A 24,682-nucleotide genomic window follows, 5' to 3' on the forward strand; every position below is an offset into this window, starting at 1 on the left:
TAATCTCTTTATGTACTTTCAAGTTAAAATAGGACATTTATAACAATAGTTATGAATGATAAATAACTTTAAATTTCGACCTTTCAAAACTATATATGCCAGTGTTTTTAAAAGCTGACAATGAATTTTAATCTTAAAATTTAGCCTCACTTTAAATGTTTTGAAATGTAAATAAAAAGTCACGAGGTTTGGTTAAAACATAACATTTAAAGTCAAATGTCAAGTGTTGAAACCTGAGATTCACAATACAAAATTAAACTGCAAATATTCAAAATTAGTTTAACATATAAGTTTTAGTTTGACTTTTTAAACATTTTAAAATCTAAATTTTTCTTTTTCACGGATAACTTTCGAAATAAAATATTTGGTTATAAAAAGATGGAGAAGAAACTAATGGTCAAATAAAAATTATAAGGGGAAGAAAATAGACAAGACCATGGAAAAGAAAAAGAACGAAAAGTTAAACAATTGTCTACAAAACAATACACAGCAAACACAAACTGAGCAACACGAACCACGAAAAATGAGTATGAACCCAGGTGCAACGGAAGGGAACGAAGTTCCTAATTTACCAATCCAATTGACCGAGCAATAATTCGTTCTCTTTTCCTCGATCTTAACATTACTGAATGCTTACGTGCCATGAGCAACAAGACGGATGCCACTTAAAGAAAAGAAACTACTTACATCTGGAGCATCTGCAGGCTAGTGTTGCTTTTGCTTCACCTTTGAGTGTTTTATGTTTTGCTATTAGTATCGTCTTTCCTTTGTCCTGAAATAAAGGTTCATTTCAAACATTTACATTCGGATACGTTTTAGTGGTAGATAATGTTATGGACTGATGATTTAAGAATTTGGTGATGTCTTACGGTTAGACAAGAGACCTTTTCTACTGCTCTATTGAAAGATGCACAATCAGCTAAGTTGACTCGTCAACTTATCTTTACAGGAGTTACACGACAGTTTGATCAGCAACTAGAACTGATGATCCTTGCTGATCGTCTTAGTTCACCGGTTATTTTGGTTGGTTTCATGTTGCTTTTAATGTGTTTTCTTTTTAGTGTCGGTTCGTCATTTTCTTTTACTATGACATGTTTATTTTTCTCCGGCTTGTGGTTTTTGGTTGTCCCATGGTATATATATCCTTCCTTTTTACTAAGATGTTTCAGATACGTTTCTTTTTTGTTGCAATCGGCCTGTTGAACAATTTAATAAGTTTTTGATAACATGTGTTTAACTTTGATCTTACTGGATTTTCAATGTTTGTTTCGAGTATCTCTGAAGAAAAATGCATGTTTGCACCTGTCCTAAGTCAGGAATCTGATGTTCAGTAGTTGTCGTTTGTTGATGTGGTTCATAAGTGTTTCTCGTTTTTTATATAGATAAGACCGTTGGTTTTCCCGTTTGAATGGTTTTACACTAGTAATTTTTGAGGCCCTTTATAGCTTGCTGTTCGGTGTGTGCCAAGGCTCCGTGTTGAAGACCGTACTTTTACCTATAATGGTTTACTTTTATAAATTGTGACTTGGATGGAGAGTTGTCTCATTGGCACTCATACCACATCTTCTTATATCTATATAGGGTGCTACAAATTTGATTTGGCATTTATCTTGCAATTTTATATTACTAGCTTATATTAATTCATCTTTGTCGAGACCACTGTGAATAGAATGAAATCACAAAGACTAATGCCAGTCAGATATCAATATTTAAGTAGTGTGTTTCACCTTAGCTCTTCAACGTTTTAGGTCCTCATACATCATTGGCTTTCAAATATTCGGCTTTGGGCGTTCCTGATGAAGGTAAATCCAGAAAAGCGCTTCGAACGCATTACATTTATAACGTTTTGTTTTCATTTTTTTTTTACAAGTAAGCTATTGAACCTAGGGTTCTAAATGGATAAGTAGAAGCCAACCCTTCGAAAAGTTTAAAAAAGTCATGCCATCACGAGTTAGTTTACCGTTATGAGATATCTGTTTCATAGCTGACCACGGTCATGTTCCAATAGTCCATCCTCTTCTCCTCAATTGAGACATCATCGAATGAGACCAGTTTGTACTTTCTGTAAATATTTTTTTATAAAAATGTTTTTTTTTTGCCATGGCGTTGTTAGTTTTTCTTCAGCTTATAAGTTTTGAATGTTCCTTTAGAATTCTTCGTTTCTTCTTTGTGATTATCAGTTCACAAGAAAGATCATATATATTGAATTCTTTATCATACGTATTTTTGGTGGTTCTTAGCTCATTCTTTACAGTCTTTTTGGAGGTAATTCTAATTTTCCTTATACAATATTTCGTATATACGGGAATTATTCATCTTTTGGCGACTACACGTAAAGTAGGAAACAGCAAAGAAATCCAACCACTGTATTTAGGAGTTTGGTAAAAATAAAAACCGGTGTTCAATAGAAATAGCAATGGTAATTATTAATCGCACATATTATGTATATATCATTATTCAAACTGTCTCCTTCCTAGACATTGCCTGATAATTTTAAATCAACCGTTTTCTACAAACCCACTGATACTCACTGCTGGTCTTGTTATTCGCAATCCTGCAAAACTGTAATATCTTAAATTCAATATCTGAGACTCTGTCGTCTTTGTAGTGACAATGATGATGCCAGCAATCGTTGCCAAAGATGAACACTTTATGTGTTTGTCATGTAATACATATCTCATATCAGTAACAAGACCAGGCCAAGCAATATGAGGACATAGGATAAAAAAGGCCTCCCTCTTGGAAATCAACCCCATTCACAACACACTTCTGCGAAATTTCAAATGCATTGGTCTGGATGATACCAAAATAACTCGTGCTTTCGATGCACTTCATTTATAGCATTTCGTAGGAAAGATTGTATAGCAATATTTAGTCAGCAGTACTGATAACTTTCGCATGGTTATCAATTCCACTAGCCTCCGTCAAAGCGTCAGGGACATGCGGGTTATTGTTCTTTCCGAAAAAGAACATGAAAATTGGAATTCATTGGAGTACATTAAGAATTCGCGGTATTAAAGTTGAACAACGTTACTACGAATCTATGTTACTGTTTATGGTGAATACATTACTTTGGGATAATACATATATTGTTTTAATCATTAGATTATATGCACACCTGGGAATCTTCCTAAACTCAACCAAACGTTGAGAATAAAAAGATCTTGTGGTGATTCTAAGTTTAGATTAACGAATTGTGCCGAAGCGAAGAAACAATGGGGCAGGTGTCCGAAAAACAAACTGTTCTACAGCAGTAGTCTGCACTTTTGTGTTCACATGACATATCAATATGTTCATTTTCTGAAGGTGTACTGTTAATAAAAAGTTGAATTGAAAATATTCGAAACACTAAGGATTTTCTACCCCTCAGGCATAGATTGCCTCAGTCGTATTTGCACTATTTTTCGGAATTTTCGGTTTTAAATGCTCATCAACTTCGTATTTGATTTGGCCGTCCAACTGTTTTGTTAAGAGCGCCACTGGTGAGTCTTTTGTAGACAAAACGCGCATCTGGCATACTAAATTATTAGCCTGGTATCTTTGATAGCCTCGATTGGCCTTTTAACACTTAATTTTAAAAACCAGAGAATATCATGCGATGTAAATGTTCATATCTGTTTAATACATTGGTATATCAAAGATGCAGATAAATACAGAACATAAATTTAATGTTTTACATCATATTTTTTATTCATTTAGGGCGTCTATTTATGATCTATTATTGACAATCAGTGTCAGCTCTATTTTCTGTTCCAGATTTAAGCATCAATTTTACTAGAACTGGCATTGCTAATATGTATAATTTCTGACCTATATAGAGATGGTTATATAACTTTTTTGTAATTTTATAACATGCAACTTGTTTTTGAAGATAAATAGTTGGTTAAACTATTCCCTTAAGTCTACAATTTAGTTCGTCAATTCATCGTCATTATAAAAAAAATAAATTGCACCACCTTCTAAAAACAACTGTCGTCGTAGTTGTGTTTACAGAAGTTACCCTACCGTCATTATTATAAGTCTTGGGACAGATTTGTTTGAAGTTATGGCAAAAGTAAAGACATCTTATCTCAATGCAATTTTGGTAAATTTTAAAGACATGGCTTATGTCACTAGAAAAGTCTCTGGTGCTCTGTTCTTTATTCAATTATTGTAAGGGAATGTTGAAATCAACGACTCTACAGTTTATCATCTATTCCAGATTGTGCCATTTTTACTTAGTGTGGATACGCATGATGAGTATTGCATGTATATCATGAGACGAATACTCTGTCGACGCACCCGGTCTTGCTCCTTTGACAATTCATGCAATTCCCTCATTTTTGTTGGTTACCTTGATTTGTATCGACTTAATCGATTCATAAGATTTGTAAACTATTGCTGCCTGTAGTCTTTTGATCTCAAGTTAACCAATAATAAGTCCACTGTTGTAGGATTATAAGTTTTGCATTAATAACATGTATGTACAAAACCGCACAAACCATGAGTAAGGGTCATGAATCAAGACAGACGAGATAAGTGCACGCAGCATACATTTTATGTACCTGTAAATCCTTACAGTGTTTGATAGTTGGTTCACTTTAATTGTAACATTGCTTTTCATCAAAGTATTAGAAATATATGCACTACTTAAACTGTAGACTTACAGAAAAAGTTAATCAGCTATTGATCTTCAAAATAATTTTTAACTGGAATATTACAAAAAAGGTTTGTATGCCCATCACTTTATAGGTCAGCAATTATACATGTTAGAAATGCCTGTTCTTGTAAAGTTGATGTTTCAAATCTGTAACAGAAGATAGATCTGACACTGATTGTCATTAAAAGATCATAAATCGTTTATGATTCAATCTCCTGCAAGAGTTGCATATCTAATTGCAAGATATAGTATTGGTATGCAGCGTTATAAATTCCCTGGTAATAAAACGCTATTAAACATGATATATGTTGTTGCATGATTAGACGTTCAGTGCAATTGAATTTACGTCAATAAGAAAATAATTATTGCTTTCAGTGACTAAACCTGTCTACAGAGACTGGAATTAAGATACAAAGTGTTTCAGCATAAACAAATGGGATCCATTGCTTTTCTTCTACATGCTATAGACTAAACAAAAAACTTCCTTAATGTAATAACAACATAAAGAGTCCTTGACATAACAGAAAAGTCAATGTCTGATACTATTATGTATATTCAAGATCGTTCACGAGAATATTAGTTTTATTAAAAAATATTATTTTACCCGTCACACTTCAAAATCATTACCCTCAACATAGCAGAATTTCATGATCAAGCCATACCAATATCAAAAGATTTGATTTTGATTTTTTGTGTTTTTAACGCCACTTTTAAGCACCGCTTTTGGGCTATTTCGTGGCGGCCAGTTTTTATTGGGAGAAAACCACCGACCTTCGATAGGGAAACTGACAATCCTAGTCAACTGAGATTGGATTCGAGTGCACCCGCACGAACGGGTTTCGAACTCATAACCTCAGTGTTGACTGGCTAGTGATTACAGTAGTAACTACTTAGACCACTCGGCCACCGAGGCCCCCACTACCAAAAGAAGGCACTGAAGTTTATTAAAAAAAATCAGTTTATGACTTTTTCCTTTTTGTTGTCAGAATGATTGAATCCTAAATTCAGAAACATATTCATGATATGTTATATCTAACCAAAATGATGTGACTTGTGTTCGCACAAGTGGAATAATCTTCATCAGGTACGTTCTTTGATAGGTCAAATATAAAAATAATAAAACAAATAGAAAGCCTTAAAGCCAAAAAGGTCTTAATAAAACAGCCAAAATCGTCTAAGGTCAACTTTGCCTGAGAGTTGCAAGTTTTAACACACATTACATAATAATATATAGTTGTTAAAACTGTAAATTTATGACGATTACAACTGACAATTCAAATCATACAAATGCCGAGACACTGGCTACTTACAATCATCATATTAATTCTTAAAACTTTTCCTTTTATCTAACATTTTAACTAATGTCTTTGTTTTGGTGCTTTTAAAACGTGACATGGGATAGTCTGTTTGTAGATGCCGACGAACTTCCTCTTTCCCACAGACGTTTGAAGCTTTGTCTTCAGTTTGTCATTAAACTTGAGGCATTTCAAGACAAGCCTGCCTAATCTGTGTTTTAATCCCAATGTTTATGACATTGTTGAAAAACATGAAAATAAAATTCTTCCATTAGGAATTCGTTTAAAACACACCTGAATACCTTTGATTTTGAATATGTTGCTTCAGTTCCAACTTTAATGCCCGTCATGTGAATTTCCTAAACCAATATTGAGATATGATACAGACCCTGTTTTCATCCATCAACATTATGCTGAAATAAAATCCAATAAATCTAATTTTTCAATTATTTATACTGATATTTTGATGGGTGGAAACAAAGTATCATCTACTGTTGCTGTCTTTGGAGACCAATCTGCAACTCTCAACTTCTCGTGGCATCCATCTTTACTTCAGAAACTAAGGTAATAACTATGACCTTACAATTTATTGGTTCTTCAGACAATTCAATATTTTTTATATATTCTGAATCACTTTCATGTCTTCGAGCTTACAAAATGCCAAACTTAAAAACCCGTTGATTTTTAAGATTCTGTACATTATCAGATATTCAAATATACTTTTTCTTTGAGTGGCAAGTCATTTGGCATCAACTAAAACACAGTTGAAGATCAAGAAACCAAAAAATGCATAGAATGAACCAATATCTAAATGTGATATACCGTATACTGATTTTAGATCAAGTATTAGACAACATGTTTTAATATATGGAAGAATGCCTTGAGAAAATCATTGGGCGATAATAAAATAATGGAAATAAAACCAGTTTTTGGTAAAATTTCAGGTAATTTATTATGTGGCAAATGATGAGTGTGTTATTTCTAGATGCCGTATAGGTCATACTATGGTAACACAAGAGTATCTTTTTAAAAACGAAATACAGCCACAATGTAATCGTTGCAATTGTAAATATACATTGCACTAGTCATGTCCTCTTTGACTGTCCATGGCGTTAAAACACTAAATCCCTGCCTGGGATGTGTTTTAATTGATTTTAGCCTCTGATGCATGATTTTTTTTTATTAATTGTTTTTGGCTTTTAACTAGCTTTCAGTAACTGCGAGTATTCACAAATCGTACTTTCGTGTTAATTTGACCTGTTGACACAATTTGTAATGCATTTCTGTTATTCAATGTTTACTTATTTTGTGTTATATCTCGTCTTACTATTTTTAATATGTACCACCTTTGATAATTATTTAGTATGACGATAAATTTTCACTTCTGTACTCGTACTCTGAACAACAAAATTATTTGTAAAATATGTTTCTGTACTCCTTAAAACAAAATTATTATATTTAAATTTACCCTATGTACGTTACTTTATTTAACGCCATTTTGTCCTATGTTACAGTTGTCTTTTTGACATTGATACATCTTTTTTATTTACATTGTGTCATAGATCAAACTTATTCGTTCAGTGTATATTTACTTGTTTTTGTGTATGTCTTTTTGATCGAGTTAAACCATTTCAACTGATATTTTAGTGTGTGTCTTTTTATGTTGTAATGTTACATCACTGTTTCATGTTAGGATGAAGGTTGGCGCCTGTTTAAACGGTTAAACCCGCTGCAATGTTATGCACCTGTCCTAAGTCTGTTGTTCAGTGGTTGTCGTTTGTTGGTGTGGTTCATAATTGTTTCTCGTTTCTCATTTTTTATATAGATTAGACCGTTGTTTTTCCTGTTTGAATTGTTTTACACAAGTCATTGTGGGGCCCTTTATAGCTTGCTGTTCGGTGTGAGCCAAGGCTCTGTGTTGAAGACCGAACTTTGACCTATAATTGTTTACGTTTTACACATTGTGACTTGGATGGATAGTTGTCTCATTGGCACTCATACCACATCTTCTTATTTATTTTAAGACATGTTTTAACAGAGTGTATTGATTTTGTCGATGTTCGAAAGAGTATTTCAATGTTAATATTAAGTTTGATTTATTGAATAATACTCCAAGCTTTAAATCGTTTCATTTTTTAAAGAAATTGAAATATATTGCAAAATCTAAATTTGTGATATGAATTGGTTTATTTTTTATTCCGCAGTTTTGATATCAAATATTGATATACGAGTCATTTTGTTTTAGTATAATTGACGTTTTGTCTGAATTTCAAAACGACACATTTTTGTTTGAATTTATATTATTGTAGTATTTAAACCAGTTTGTACGACAATACTGAAATATGTGTTTCCTATTGGAATTTTGAAACAAGTAATTTTGTTTTTTTACTACAATAATGTAAAATGTGTTCCTTATTGGAATTTTGAAACAAGAAAGGAATTTATATTGAAAATAACTCTCGAAGTAGCACCTTGCTCTGATGCGGCGTAAAGTAATTACCAATCAATAAATTATAGAAGCATTTTTTAATGGACTGTTATGCTTTTCAAAATATATAAAACATTCTGAGCATGAAAAATAAACATTACACATCTTCTCTTAGACCGATAAATTAATTTTCCGAATACGAAAGGGGCATTAGGTACGAGTTGGACAAAAAATCAAAATATGTTTTTTTGTTTCAAACATCTGTTAAAGCGGAATATAGAATTTAAATTTCGCTATTTGCAGTCATTTTGATTCAATTTCGTCAAAATGAGCTAAAAAATATCGGTGATGTATTATTGGCTTACAATTCAATAATTCAACCTCATTTGATTCCGTATTCATGTCACCTTTAGTTTAACATTTGGTGGAGATCAGTTGCGCATGTGTTTAGCATGTAGAAAGAGTGTTCATTCAATTAAAAAGAAAATTATGTCAACATTGAAGCGTAAAAAGGGAGACATCAGGAATTGCCTTTAAGTTGAGTGATTCAGCCCATAAGAAATCTTTCTTAAACAGGTAAAACGTAGATTTGCATATATTTCTAATCTTTAACATGAAATCAAACAGACCTAGAAAAATCGCCATTAGACGATAGCACGTGCTTGTCTTTCTATTAATGATTATATCGGGTTATATGGCCGTCGGCAGTCTTCGGAGGTCATCTCGGTGGAAAATTAGATGGAGTCTAGTCTAAAATACGAAAAAATCGCTAATACATTTTAACGAGACCATGCATTGTTGATTGTTTCTTCTGGACTTTAAACGTTGGATATACAAAACATGTATGTCTTATATAAATTACGGTGATTTGGTATGATTACCAATGATACAATTACTTACGGCCTTCAACAATGAGAAACCCATACCGTATATTCGGCTTTAAAAGGTCCAGACTTGAAAAATGTAAAAACGAGAAAACTAACGGCCTAATAAAAACAAAACAACTTACGAAAAACAAATATGACAGACATGAACCAACGACAACCACTGAACTACAGGCCCCTAACTCGGGACAGGCATATACAGAAAGTGGTAGGGTTAAACATGTTTGTGAGCGCCCAATTCTCCTCTTACCCTTGGACAGTGATATAATAACACAACATAAGAACGAGCTGTAAAAATCATGTTGCAATTGGCTTAACTGAAAAAAAAACAAAAAAAAAACGGCACGAATCACAAATAAACCCCAACTTACATAAACAATAGACAGAAAGCACCGATATAAGGATACTCGCAGTCACTGAAAGCGTCCTTTTTGGTTATATAGCTCTTCAACTGTTTCGGTTCTTATACATCCTTGGCTTTCAAATATTATGCTTTGAGCGTTCCTGATGAAGGTAAATCCAGAAAAACGCTTCGGACGCATGAAGTTTATAACGTGTTGTTCTAATTTTTTAAAGCCAATTACAACTAATACTTAGGACTGACTTTAAAATCACAAAGCAATTAAGTGGTAAATACACAGGCTCCAGTGTACTATGTAAGTCTAAGGATGGTCAAGTCTTAGCCTCAGAAAGTCAACAACTGGAAAGGTGGACTGAACACTTTAAAGAAACATTGAATATTGAACAGCAGGGGGATGTACCAGTTATAGAACAGTTCGGAGTGGAACTAAATATAGCTATTGGGGAAGTATCAAAGGATGAGAACAGGAAGGCAATACTCAGACTGAAGAAATGGAAATCACCTGGCTTGGGTGCCATTACAGCTGAAATACTTTAAGCAGATATAGAAATCAGCACAACCGTGTTTAATGAACTGTTTATACACATCTTGAGACATGGCACTGTCCCTAATTACTGGGCAAAGGGTCTCATAATTAAACTACCCAAGAAAGGAGGTAGAAGTGACTGCAACAACAGGCGTGGTATTTTGCTGACTTTGCTGTCAGTACCAAACAAGATACTACTGAGAGTACTTTTAACAGAATAAATGATGCTAAAGACGAAATTATGAGAAAAGAGCAAGCACGGTTTAGATCAGGTAGAGGATGCATCGACGATATTTTTACCATCAGAAATATAATAGAGCAAAGTATAGAGTGACAAAACAAACTCGTTATAAATTTCATCGACTTTCTTAAAGCCTTTGACAGCATTAAAAGAAGTTGCTTATTGGCCATCTTTAGAGCATATGGTGAACTTACCTGAATACAAGCTTTCTACAAAAATTATGAATGCTGTATATTACATATCGGTCAACAGTCAAAATGGTTCCAAGTAACATCTGGAGTACGACAAGGGTGTTTAATATCTCCTATCTTATTCATCACAGCAATAGATTGGTGTATGAGAACAACATTAGGAAATGGAGTCACATGCGTCAGAAGGACCATGAATTCCTTTCTAGAGGATTTAGACTTTGCTGATATCTCTCTTCTTTCCATCAACAGGAACAACTTGCAGAACAAAATCATCGGACCTAATGAAACAGCACGAAGTATAGGCCTTACTATAAATGAGAAAATCAAGCTCACGAATATCAACAGTAACACAATACAACCAGTGTACCTGGGAAATAACATCATGAAAGATGTTGAGGACTTTACATATCTTGGAAGCATATTATACATTCAGCCAATTACAGCCAATATGGAATAGAAGGTCAATCAGCATGAAAACGAAGATTAGAATATACACCAGCAATGTGAAGTCAGTTCTTCTATATGGGTCAGAATGCTGAAGAATTATCAAATCAGACGTGAAAAGGCTTTCCTCATTTCATTACATCTGCTTGAGGAAAATTTGTAAGATCATCTGGCCAAATAAAATAACCAACAAAGACCTGTACCACAAATCCAATCAGTGTTATATAGAGACGGAAATGAAAAGAAGAGATAGCGTTGGATTGGTCATGTATTAAAGAAAGGAAATGAGGATATTACCAAGATTGCTTTGCGATGGACAACTGATGGTAGAAGAAAAAGAGGGAGGACAAAAGAGAACTGTCGTAGAATGGTAGAAACTGAGATGAAAGACCTTGTGAAGACATGGAAGGAGATTGAGAAGAAGGCACAAGACAGGCAACTTTGATTGGGAGTTGTTGAGGCCTTATGTGCTGACAGGCACGAAGAGGATGAGTGAGTGAGTGACAACTAATAAATAAATCATGTTCTCCCACACTAAAGTATTAATTAGTGCAAATCCAACGGAATAAGAAGTGTAAAGACGTCATAAATAGTCTGAGAAACGCATGACCTTAGTTTGTTATTCATTGAATATGAAAATTTAGGTGAAATCGGTGAATACGAATTTGACAGCTAATGCCCCTTTATTAAACGTATTTCTTACCTATGTCATTTCGAAAAACAAAACTATTGTATAGTATTCAAAGAATCTCTCTCTCGCTCTTCTTATTGCAGTACTTAATGTATAAGTTGAAATGCTGACAACTAGTCACATGTGCTGTTCAATAAACACACACATTCAGCTTATTTATCATTGTTGCACAATTAAACTTAAAAACATAATAAATAAATGAAATGCGTTTTTGTGTGTATTTTGACGAACTCGTTACATTGAGATATTTAAACTGAGACGAATAAATTTAGTTTTTCCGATGCTAATTTTTAGTCAGAAACGGTACCGGTAGTATCATCGATGATCATGTTAACGTCACAACTCAAATTAACTGAATACTATAAGGTGTTAACATATAATGGTTCTCTATATTATATAAGGTAACTAATTACATGTTACCCATTTTGTAATACAATTTATAATAATAACGATATAACTACTTTGTAGTGTTCAAAATTCTGTGGAAGTCTTTGATGAAATGCGTTCCATTGAGAGACAGTTTGTTGCCGTTGACGGTCTTTCCTTATCTTTTACACGACATTACATCATAATATAGTAAAAACAGAAATTTTCATAATTTAATCAAATGTTTTTTCGATAAATCGGGATGTCACTATATCTTTAATAGAAAACATTCCTTTTACAGTAATAAAACTTCCAATAACAACTCTAATGGGACATGCACAAATACGATTATAGCAATTTATTTTGTGCTTGATGATATTTATGTCAAATGTTATGACAAAATATATCGTCAAGTTACAGGTATTCTAATTGCTGATTTGTTCAAATCTAAAATTAAACTTTGGTGGTTAGGAGATAACCAAACACCACTGATAGATTTGGATGTTTGATAATTCCTTTTTAGATGTGCAATTATACGTTTAAAAAACAATCCCAGATTTTGTGAATATACTGATCACCACTATTTACTCTATATAGGTACAACGTAAATACTCACTTACAGTTCTGTCTGATATATTTGTTTATAGATATTTAAAAATAGGCTTCTGCATCCAGAATGTTCATTTCATACTTAGACCACCATTTTCCCATCTGACCTTCAGCAGCTCAATGACAGCAACAACCATAAGGAATCTAGATGTCACTATACGGTTTTCAATTTAGGCAGGTATTTATATTACAAATCCCACACTAGTCGGTGATAGGGTTACAGTATGTTTCCATTGGAATGCCAACTATTCCTTGAAAACATGTCTACCAAACTTAAAAATATATGATAAAATAAAAATATAGCACTTTTCAGTTTAGAATGATCAATATTTGTGTAAAAAGTGGCAGTGTCAAATGTTTCTATATTATTACAAGAGGAGGATTATATGTACTCAATATACATTTGGAATGTATTAGTATTACGAATCTTGTGTACTTTGAACATTTACTATTTACAAGGGTATACCTGGAAACAATAAATTTAATGATATTATTTATGATTTACAAGCAATGCAATTTAAACATACAATTACTTGAACAATAAAGAAAATACCTTTCAAAACATATCTTAGCTTCCCCATTTCAAATGATTATAACAAGGAAATATAAATCAAATTTTACATTGTTTTCAATGGATATGAAACACGGGTATTATTTACTTGCGTGTATCAAAAAAAATGTTTCCTCTTCCTGACAGTTTTTCTTTGTGTGTTAAGTTTCCGTATTTGAAGAAGTTAGAGGTAAGACTGTTTACTTTTAAATATTGATGTATACTTTACTGGCTGGATACTAGAAAAGAAACCATTTAGGATATGCAACAGTTAAAGTATTATTCTAATTGACATGTAATATACTGGTAAGAACCAACACAGTTTAGTTTTATTTTAATCTACAAAAGTTTCCTTGATTTGACAATGATATTGCTGGCAAAGACTTCTGCTAAAGTCAGTGCTAGGGGCCGGGCTTTTTCCCTGTTTAAGGCCTCTCTGCTGCTTTAAGATGAAAATCAGTAATAAAATACGCTCTTTATTTACATGTATTTTACGTTTTGTCAAATGTATGTACCTATGATATCTCTGTTCATTCGTTGCTTCTGTATTATACTTCCCAATCATTATATCTACAACATTCAAGCAAATTTGGTGGTTTTATGAAAAAAGTATTCTGTATAAATATGTTGTCAAGATTTAATTCCATAGAACCCTTTATTTTAGTTGACACGAGAAGAAAAGTAAGAGTTAACTTCTTCATACAAAATGTAAATCAGAATCGTAACTATATCTTTTAATAAATATTGATAACTAATGGTGATTTACAACGAATTTCCATAATGTAACATTTTTAAGTACTAAAGTTTAAGAATACGTGTAAGATTCAATAGTATTGGACTGTTTCTAAAAATGCAAATTGGAATCTTAGATGATAAGGTTTTTTTGTGTTGAAGAATGTTGGCATCGACTCCTTCTATGGAAAAATATATATGCAAGAATTTTCCATTTTTATCACCCAGTAACCACTTCTTAACTGGGTTGAAAAGGCTACGTAAAAGATTATACTCCGGAAACACCCACTTATAATGACGGGGGGGGGGGGGGGGGGGGAGGAACCAAGTTTATTATATGTAATATAATAATGCTTACCAGAGAGTAACCCTGGATTTCTGGTAAAAAATACAGGGACCTTTCACTAGATTGCTGTACTAGTGAAGTAAATTGTTAAAAGCAGAAGTGCAATATGTTGTTGAATAAAAGAAAAAAAAAGGTTTATTGTAGCTGCATTGAGACAAATGAGCGAAGTTATTCGTAAACAATGTACATTACTAAACATACATATAAAAAACATTGATCATAGTTCTTTTATTTCTGCATCAGGCATGAGGTGAAATTTTGTTTGTAAAAAAGGCAAAGAGCACATCGTTTTAATTAATCACCTTCTGTTGGTGTATCCTTCAGACAAACAAGATTCAATATTATCGTCCCCTGGTCACGCCTCTCGCATTATTTCAATCATTAAGCGGAGTAACATCTGTTTGCCCGAGCTTCCACTTAACACTACATAGAAAACTCAATATTAAGCCGTTTTTATTGGATTCGTCTTGGTCGATCTTTAGATTTTCGGGTAATGTTTTATGGACTGGTGTTTCACTTTTCGTCTTCTTTCTTTTGGAAAATATACGTCCGTTTTTGATTTCACCAATATCCCTGTTTGTCTATTCTTTTTTTTCTATACAGCTGTTAGACTCAATTTTGGGCTTGGTTTTGCATAAATACCTTTCATGCGTTATAAATTGAATATAAAGTATTTTTTAATCACTACCATGGGGTTTGTACCGATGCTTTTGTGCTGTTAGTTATGGAGAGTAGCATACGCGAGAAGCCTTGGTGGCAATATTTACATGAATAAATAAAAAAATATTTTGACTACAGTTGATGTAAATAAATATAAAAGTAAGGATATGTGGTATGGGTGCTAATGAGACAACTTTCCTCTAGTGACCAACGGACGAGGATGTTAACAAATATAGATCATCATGCGGCCTTCAACAATGAGCAGAACTAATGCCGTATAGTAAGCTTAAAAAAGGCCCCGATATGACAAGCTGCTCAACCCTAATCCTAACCTAGGACAGTGGTGTAACAGCACAACATAAGAGCAAACTGTAAATAATAATTTGAAATGGCTTGACTCATCAAATGCGCTCGAACAACCACAAAAAAACATGACAAAAAAAAAAAAAAAAAAAAAAAAACACGTAGTACCGTTCTACGATTTTTTGCAGTTACTGAAAGCTAGATCAAACCCAATTTTCAACTAATAAATAAACCATGTTTTCCAAGACGTACATAAGAATCAGTGTACATCCAAGATTTAGTGAAATGACGTTATATTAAAACAGGATTACAGAAGCAAGACATTGTGCAATGCCAAAATATAAGTATTGACAGAATGTAGGACCATAAGTGTTCATAACCGTATAACAAAACATGTTCAAAATCTAAATGTACGGGTTCTATAAACAACATCATCGTAAAAATTAGGATGTGATATTACGTTAGTTATAAGGTTTCTACAGGTACAGCCAAACTTCAGAACCAAACCTTTGTATCTAAGAAAGAGTTAAGGTTTTGAGTAAATTGTTGTAACTTAATAATTTACTAGTTACACATTGTATGTTCAATGTATTGTCCAAAGCATGTTTTTGTACTAAAACGTAGATTGCAACATTCAAAATAAAGTTCTTTGTAAGTGCATACGTATTTAGCACACTAAAATCAGTTTCATTTGTTAATATCAAGATTTTTTTAAGGGCATACGATACCGTTACATGGGAGGTAATGACGTTGCCAACGTAAAATGTTATTTTTCGCGACGTCAAACTGCGACATATCGGTAAAAGATGCATTTTTCGACTTATTTTTATCATTCAGGCTGATCTAACTTGAAAACGAGTTCATGGACCCCTCTTTCTTAAAATGAGATAAGGATTGATTACGTATGAAGATTATTTGTACCAATTTTTATGAAAAGGTCACCGATGAGATTTTTTAAAATTAGATAAGTATACAGCAAAAAATTGCGTTTTTTTTCCTAAAATCCTGAAACTTTGACAAAAATTAATTATTTCCAAAGAATTGTTATAAAAACTTAGAGCATACTTATGTAAAAGAGATTTTCCAAATGTTTTTACAAAAATCCTATTGTGTTTATCTTTTGAAACAAAAAAGTTATGTATGTCTATCCAAAGGATAGAAATGTTCTAAAAAACGAAATTTTGAGTAAATGTCTAAAATTTCGACCCCATTTATCTCTTAAAGTAGCACATGAAGGTATATTTTTTATTACATATTTGCATTGACTAGGTGAAAAATAGCTTGTATGCAAATTTTCGTAAAAAATCATAGCAATCCAACGATACAATAAAGCAATACAATGACACATATGATACCAACATGTGGACGAACACAGGGTACACTATTGTCTGTAAAATGTTGTTAAAACTTCGGATTATTAGGTTTACATCTACTGAAAAGAATAAAAATATTATACTCCGTAAATAGTAAACATACAAGTTAGATAAATACATCTACTCAGTTTTATACGACTTTGCTTAAACACTATTTTGTTATCACATCATTATTTTTTTACAGAAATGGAAGAATTATTAAAAAAACTTGCTGATGCTGTATTTGTGCTTCCTTTAACCGCCGGTCAACTGTCAAGAAAGCGTAATACCGGAGTTGATGGTGTTTCGCCTGGACTTGATGGTACTGTTACTGGACCAGTTTTGTGTATCACAGCATTAGCAATACTTTGTCAAATATTTTCCCTCAGCTCCCATGGGTCACATTCGTCCCATAACAGTGTTCTGACATTAATGACCATTTTTGTTTTTCTCAGTGTAGCATCCTGCATTGCTATATCAATATATTCACAGACAAGACCAGATGTGCACAGAAACACACATGATTGGAATATTAGCATTGCTCTCGAAATCCGATTTTACTGGTTATTTAGCTTGGCTTGTTTAGCTTATGTGATTATAAAATTATGTTTTCATATTGAGTGCTTTCATATAAATCACCAGCGTGTTAACGTTTCCGTCTTAATCGCCAATGATGTCGGATTCCTTCTATTCTATTTATTTCAGACCGGATTTTTTACTCGGTACCTGCATTATAGATTTGAGCATCGTATTGGTGTGTACTATGGATTATTGATAATTGTTATTACAAATCTTTCCATATTTTGTCACGAATTTGCTATCCTTTACCATGACCCACTGTCACATTCACATTGGAATGCTACAGTTACTGACAAATGTCATAACATGTCAGTTAGCACGTTTGTAATCTTAAAGAACTCAAATCCTTTTTTACACCCAGCACTCTTCGAATATTCATTACTAACAATGATATTTCTTTCCAAAGTTTGGCCAAGGGAATCTTGTAGCGACGACATTCAGAGAGCTTCCGGAGGTTACGAGAACGTTTATGAAAGTATTGATTACGAAGAATCAAGCCGGTTAGTAGAGAGACGACGTGCTTCAAATCAAACAGAAATTGCCTTTTTAAGTTTGAATACAACTTCCAGCACTGATATCAACCGCCGAACCCGGAAGTTTATTAGTATATCTTTGGCTGTTATAATAAATATGCCGGCAGTAGTTTTACACATACTTAACATTATAAACGAAGAATCAATTACAGAGTTTGCCTCTACAATTTACAATATAGTCCAACAACTCGTCATATTGTACCTTAATTTAAGATGTTTCTATATGATGAAAAACCAGTGCGAGCTTCGATCTCGTGAAATACGCAGAGAACAATACACAAGCAGAGCAAATCAGTACATTCTCCTCCTTAGTTCATTTGGTATTATGGCTTACTACACGGTAGTACTGTATGCTAGAATATCGAGTCTGGATAAAATCAAATCAGATACTGACAAAACGAAAATATTGCTTGACATCAGTCGTATGGTTTCGACATATCTTCAAACGGTATTTCTTTTGCAAATGAAGCATTATCAAAAGACCGTTAACATTGATTCCGTCAGGTCGATCGAATATTTGTGCCTGTTTCTTGCAGTTGAAAACTTATGTTCTTGGGCAATCAACACCTTCATTGACTCTGAGACTGTTTTAATAAATGATGTACCATTTAAATTCTTCGGACAAGAACGATGGTCTCATTTGTTTAGGTTTTGGTATCCATTTATTATATTTTATCGTTTCAAATGCTTTGTTGTATTTTACAGCTTCTATCATTTGTTACGATGAACACAAATAGTATAGGAAAATTGCTCTTGTCTGCATTTAACAATGTTATATTATGATCAGCACTGGCAAATATATGTTTGCAAATTTTATTGAATGTACATACAAAAAATTCGCACGTGTTCTTTTATAGCAAAATTAGCCTCATAGTAGCATTTGTACTAGATGCAGAACGAATTCCGGGATCGGACCTGCATGGCTGAAAGTTGTATGATTTTAAAGGCATAAATCACTTGGTTTGTTGCAATGTAGAGTTTATAATAAGAAAAAATATACTTCAGTTGAGCGTAGGGAATTTTTGCTGTTCTGTGTAGGTATTTTTTGTTTGAAATACCCCAAAAGATATTTTACAATCGAAAACGATTGGTGTCATCGTGTTTAATAGTTTGATGACGGTTATTCTAGAAAAAAAACGTGTCTCGCGTACAGAAATTGATATTATTCTCTTAAAGGCCTTAGAATATAGCAAAGTGCTCTCGACCAATGAAATTGTAGGATTTGGTGTCTCTTAATTGTGAAGAATGAATGTAAATCATGTTCCAAGTAAGGGAGTATCCTATTATTTGGGTCTATTTACAGTTCAAAACAAAGAGTTTCTATAAATGAGTTACAACTACCCCGAAGCACATTTATCAGATTGAAAGAATTTGTGATTGAAACTGACTAAAAGTTGAATTGTGAAACAAACAAACAAATCAAAATAAGTTGAAGTTTACTGGTGCAGTAAAATTTGTACCTTTAATGTTATTATGAAAATATAAATTACTTCAAATTACTAAAAAAAAAAAATAAACGATATCACAGTTATTCAAAAAAAGAGAAAAAAAGTTTTAAATTAAAAAACCTCAATCTTTAGCTTTCCGAAACTCTGATTACTGAACCAGCGGTTTGAAAGAATAGTTATTTCCAATATTCCGATAAAATAAACGGAAAATTTGATTTAAGTTTTTAATATATTTAAAACTATTAAAGGCATTTTATTACAACATTTTCCTGACATAATGAAATAGTATTTGATTTAAAAAGCCGGACCAAAATATTGGCTGTGAAATAAAATTAGTTGTAACTCAAATGCATTTATTGATTTAAACTGTAAAAAAAAAAAGATAATTCCTCAATAAAATATTACATGATTTACATTCATACTCACAATCAGGAAACATATACAATTCCTACCTTTTCTTTGTACTGTTGTGTCACCTAATGTTTATAACGCATTTTTTAAAAATATTTCCCAAATTATAAGGAAGTCCTTACATCACTGAAACTAACCCATAAATGAAATGTTGAAAAATGAAGTCATGCATCAATTATAAACATTTGATTTACACTGACAATGAAACTAATTCTTGAATACCACCAATCAAGAGACGACCATTTGAGCCTTGAGCACTTAACAATATTCTCAGTTTGTAAGAGAATGATAATCCCTTACGTCATGATAAGTACTCGCTAACGCTCGTACTTAATCATGAAGAAAGGGATTATCATTCTCTTAAATATACTAAGAACATGGATTTTATAATGAATACTTAAAAAGTTATATATATTGAATAAAAATCCAAATTGCCCCGTTTGTCATCTCGGACGGCCTCTATTACAGGACCTACCTATTGTATTTATTGTTAATTTGTTCTCGTTCCGAACATGCATGAAATATTTGCCACTGGACGTTAAACAACCAAAAAACAATCATTTTCAAAATCCTTTTTTCACCTATTGTTACACTGTTCAGCCTGCGTAATCGTGACATCTTTAGAATGCTCAAAGTTCTCCAAATCAATAGAACGATTTTCTCAAGGTACCGATCATTCATCTTTGTGGGACAAGCCATTTTTTTTTATTACTGTTATGAAAGAAAAACATTTTTTTTTAATACGTTCAGGAAATATTTTAAAACTCTATTTTAAAACTACCCGCCCTTCATTTTCAATGGAATCAAACGATTCTTTTCACTTCCCTCCTGAAACACATATTAAACAATTTATTTACCACTCAAGCCCCCCTCTCCCTTCCCCCCCAAAAAATATGATTGGTCTGCGCGTAAGTGACACAAAAGTTTACGGAGAAAATTTTAATTCAATTCTATGTAATGTACACATAAATCACGTGTAAATGTTGTTTACTGGTGTGAACAATTTTCAAGTACAGATAATTAAAACTGATGTACAGACGAGAACAAATTTAATGTGAAACCAGTGTTAATTACATGAAACTGATTGTGAACAAGTTTACTACGCGACGTTAGGTGTGAACACGGCCTAACTCTTAAATATATGAACATAAATTGAAAGCAGTCGTAATAAAAAAACATGACCATGAAGTGCTGAGTCTTCGCTGATAATTCACATATATTTTTTTAGGTAAGCATTCCATCACATATATATATGATTTTTTGTAAACTCATGTTTTAATTCTGGATTGTGACCGAAAAATCTTAACCACTTAGGAAACAATCAATATAGTGAAACCAATTGAATAAATGTAGAGAATAATAAACAAATATACCAAACCTAAATCAAGGTATATTCACACATTGTTGTCAATATAATGGAATTTTATGCGACTGTCATACAAGTGAGAGGTTTAGCTAGCTATAAAACAAGGTTTGTTCCTTCATTTTCTACATAAGGAAATGCCTGTACAAAGTCAGGAATATGACAGTTGTTTTCCATTCGTTTGATGTGTTTGAGCTTTTGATTTTGCCATTTGATAAGGGACTTTCCGTTTAGAATTTTCCTTGGAGTTCGCTTTTTTTGTTATTTTACTTTTTTCCAAAAGTCAAATTCCATATACACTGACCCATTCTCGGAAATAACTCATTCCGATATAAATAGAAGCAATATGCGATTTACTATCATAGTAATAACTTCGAACATTCGCCTTTATGTATGTATACATTAACTTTACGTTCCGCTATATAGATGATGTTCTCTCACTAAATAATACAAACTTTGGTGACTATGTTGAACGAATCTATCCTATCGAACTAGAGATAAAGGATACTACAGATACAGTTAAGTCTGCCTCATATCTTGACTTACATCTAGAAATTGACAATGAGGGTCGGTTGAAAACAAAACTTTACGACAAAAGAGATGATTTCAGCTTCCCAATTGTGAACTTTCCATTTCTATGTAGCAACATTCCAGCAGCGCCTGCATACGGAGTATATATCTCCAATTGATTCGATATTCCCGAGCCTGTATTTCCTATCATGATTTCCTTGATAGAGGGTTGCTGTTCACAAGGAAGCTATTAAACCAAGAGTTCCAAAAGGTACAGTTGAAATCATCCCTTCGTAAATTTTACGGACGCCATCACGAGTTGGTTGACCGTTATGGAATAACCGTTTCACAGATGATATCGGATATGTTCCTTATGTCGTAACTACAATACCCTTCCCTTTTCACGAATGTGACCTACCGAAGCTTGTATGCAAATTTTCGTAAAAAATCATAGCAATCCAACGATACAATAAAGCAATACAATGACACATATGATACCAACATGTGGACGAACACAGGGTACACTATTGTCTGTAAAATGTTGTTAAAACTTCGGATTATTAGGTTTACATCTACTGAAAAGAATAAAAATATTATACTCCGTAAATAGTAAACATACAAGTTAGATAAATACATCTACTCAGTTTTATACGACTTTGCTTAAACACTATTTTGTTATCACATCATTATTTTTTTACAGAAATGGAAGAATTATTAAAAAAACTTGCTGATGCTGTATTTGTGCTTCCTTTAACCGCCGGTCAACTGTCAAGAAAGCGTAATACCGGAGTTGATGGTGTTTCGCCTGGACTTGATGGTACTGTTACTGGACCAGTTTTGTGTATCACAGCATTAGCAATACTTTGTCAAATATTTTCCCTCAGCTCCCATGGGTCACATTCGTCCCATAACAGTGTTCTGACATTAATGACCATTTTTGTTTTTCTCAGTGTAGCATCCTGCATTGCTATATCAATATATTCACAGACAAGACCAGATGTGCACAGAAACACACATGATTGGAATATTAGCATTGCTCTCGAAATCCGATTTTACTGGTTATTTAGCTTGGCTTGTTTAGCTTATGTGATTATAAAATTATGTTTTCATATTGAGTGCTTTCATATAAATCACCAGCGTGTTAACGTTTCCGTCTTAATCGCCAATGATGTCGGATTCCTTCTATTCTATTTATTTCAGACCGGATTTTTTACTCGGTACCTGCATTATAGATTTGAGCATCGTATTGGTGTGTACTATGGATTATTGATAATTGTTATTACAAATCTTTCCATATTTTGTCACGAATTTGCTATCCTTTACCATGACCCACTGTCACATTCACATTGGAATGCTACAGTTACTGACAAATGTCATAACATGTCAGTTAGCACGTTTGTAATCTTAAAGAACTCAAAGCCTTTTTTACACCCAGCACTCTTCGAATATTCATTACTAACAATGATATTTCTTTCCAAAGTTTGGCCAAGGGAATCTTGTAGCGACGACATTCAGAGAGCTTCCGGAGGTTACGAGAACGTTTATGAAAGTATTGATTACGAAGAATCAAGCCGGTTAGTAGAGAGACGACGTGCTTCAAATCAAACAGAAATTGCCTTTTTAAGTTTGAATACAACTTCCAGCACTGATATCAACCGCCGAACCCGGAAGTTTATTAGTATATCTTTGGCTGTTATAATAAATATGCCGGCAGTAGTTTTACACATACTTAACATTATAAACGAAGAATCAATTACAGAGTTTGCCTCTACAATTTACAATATAGTCCAACAACTCGTCATATTGTACCTTAATTTAAGATGTTTCTATATGATGAAAAACCAGTGCGAGCTTCGATCTCGTGAAATACGCAGGGAACAATACACAAGCAGAGCAAATCAGTACATTCTCCTCCTTAGTTCATTTGGTATTATGGCTTACTACACGGTAGTACTGTATGCTAGAATATCGAGTCTGGATAAAATCAAATCAGATACTGACAAAACGAAAATATTGCTTGACATCAGTCGTATGGTTTCGACATATCTTCAAACGGTATTTCTTTTGCAAATGAAGCATTATCAAAAGACCGTTAACATTGATTCCGTCAGGTCGATCGAATATTTGTGCCTGTTTCTTGCAGTTGAAAACTTATGTTCTTGGGCAATCAACACCTTCATTGACTCTGAGACTGTTTTAATAAATGATGTACCATTTAAATTCTTCGGACAAGAACGATGGTCTCATTTGTTTAGGTTTTGGTATCCATTTATTATATTTTATCGTTTCAAATGCTTTGTTGTATTTTACAGCTTCTATCATTTGTTACGATGAACACAAATAGTATAGGAAAATTGCTCTTGTCTGCATTTAACAATGTTATATTATGATCAGCACTGGCAAATATATGTTTGCAAATTTTATTGAATGTACATACAAAAAATTCGCACGTGTTCTTTTATAGCAAAATTAGCCTCATAGTAGCATTTGTACTAGATGCAGAACGAATTCCGGGATCGGACCTGCATGGCTGAAAGTTGTATGATTTTAAAGGCATAAATCACTTGGTTTGTTGCAATGTAGAGTTTATAATAAGAAAAAATATACTTCAGTTGAGCGTAGGGAATTTTTGCTGTTCTGTGTAGGTATTTTTTGTTTGAAATACCCCAAAAGATATTTTACAATCGAAAACGATTGGTGTCATCGTGTTTAATAGTTTGATGACGGTTATTCTAGAAAAAAAACGTGTCTCGCGTACAGAAATTGATATTATTCTCTTAAAGGCCTTAGAATATAGCAAAGTGCTCTCGACCAATGAAATTGTAGGATTTGGTGTCTCTTAATTGTGAAGAATGAATGTAAATCATGTTCCAAGTAAGGGAGTATCCTATTATTTGGGTCTATTTACAGTTCAAAACAAAGAGTTTCTATAAATGAGTTACAACTACCCCGAAGCACATTTATCAGATTGAAAGAATTTGTGATTGAAACTGACTAAAAGTTGAATTGTGAAACAAACAAACAAATCAAAATAAGTTGAAGTTTACTGGTGCAGTAAAATTTGCACCTTTAATGTTATTATGAAAATATAAATTACTTCAAATTACTAAAAAAAAAAAAATAAACGATATCACAGTTATTCAAAAAAAGAGAAAAAAAGTTTTAAATTAAAAAACCTCAATCTTTAGCTTTCCGAAACTCTGATTACTGAACCAGCGGT

At 33.0% G+C, this 24,682-nt stretch overlaps 2 protein-coding genes across 2 annotated transcripts; both read left to right on the top strand.

Annotated features, from left to right (window-relative positions):
• Nucleotides 1-13,391: 13,391 nt before the first annotated feature.
• On the top strand, nt 13,392-18,457 carry LOC127709583 (uncharacterized). The gene is made up of 3 exons (XM_052215185.1): nt 13,392-13,415; nt 16,824-18,024; nt 18,436-18,457. The coding sequence occupies exons 2-3, from the start codon at nt 16,826-16,828 to the stop codon at nt 18,455-18,457; spliced, it is 1,221 nt and encodes a 406-aa protein (XP_052071145.1). The 5' UTR covers nt 13,392-13,415; nt 16,824-16,825.
• Nucleotides 13,409-23,907, top strand: LOC127709869 (uncharacterized). Its single transcript, XM_052215546.1, has 2 exons — nt 13,409-13,531; nt 22,163-23,907. Exon 2 carries the CDS (start codon nt 22,165-22,167, stop codon nt 23,794-23,796), a length of 1,632 nt encoding a protein of 543 aa, XP_052071506.1. The 5' UTR covers nt 13,409-13,531; nt 22,163-22,164; the 3' UTR covers nt 23,797-23,907.
• Nucleotides 23,908-24,682: the final 775 nt, after the last annotated feature.

This window comes from Mytilus californianus, unplaced genomic scaffold (assembly GCF_021869535.1).
Source record: "Mytilus californianus isolate M0D057914Y unplaced genomic scaffold, xbMytCali1.0.p SCAF_7, whole genome shotgun sequence".
NCBI lineage: Eukaryota > Metazoa > Mollusca > Bivalvia > Mytilida > Mytilidae > Mytilus > Mytilus californianus.

Bases quoted from the DNA above. Each gene is read 5' to 3' on its own strand.
- LOC127709583 (XM_052215185.1), top strand. From the start codon at position 16,826: ATGGAAGAATTATTAAAAAAACTTGCTGATGCTGTATTTGTGCTTCCT. The intron at 18,025-18,435 runs GTACATTCTCCT...TGTATTTTACAG, and splicing joins TACACAAGCAGAGCAAATCA to CTTCTATCATTTGTTACGAT.
- LOC127709869 (XM_052215546.1), top strand. From the start codon at position 22,165: ATGGAAGAATTATTAAAAAAACTTGCTGATGCTGTATTTGTGCTTCCT.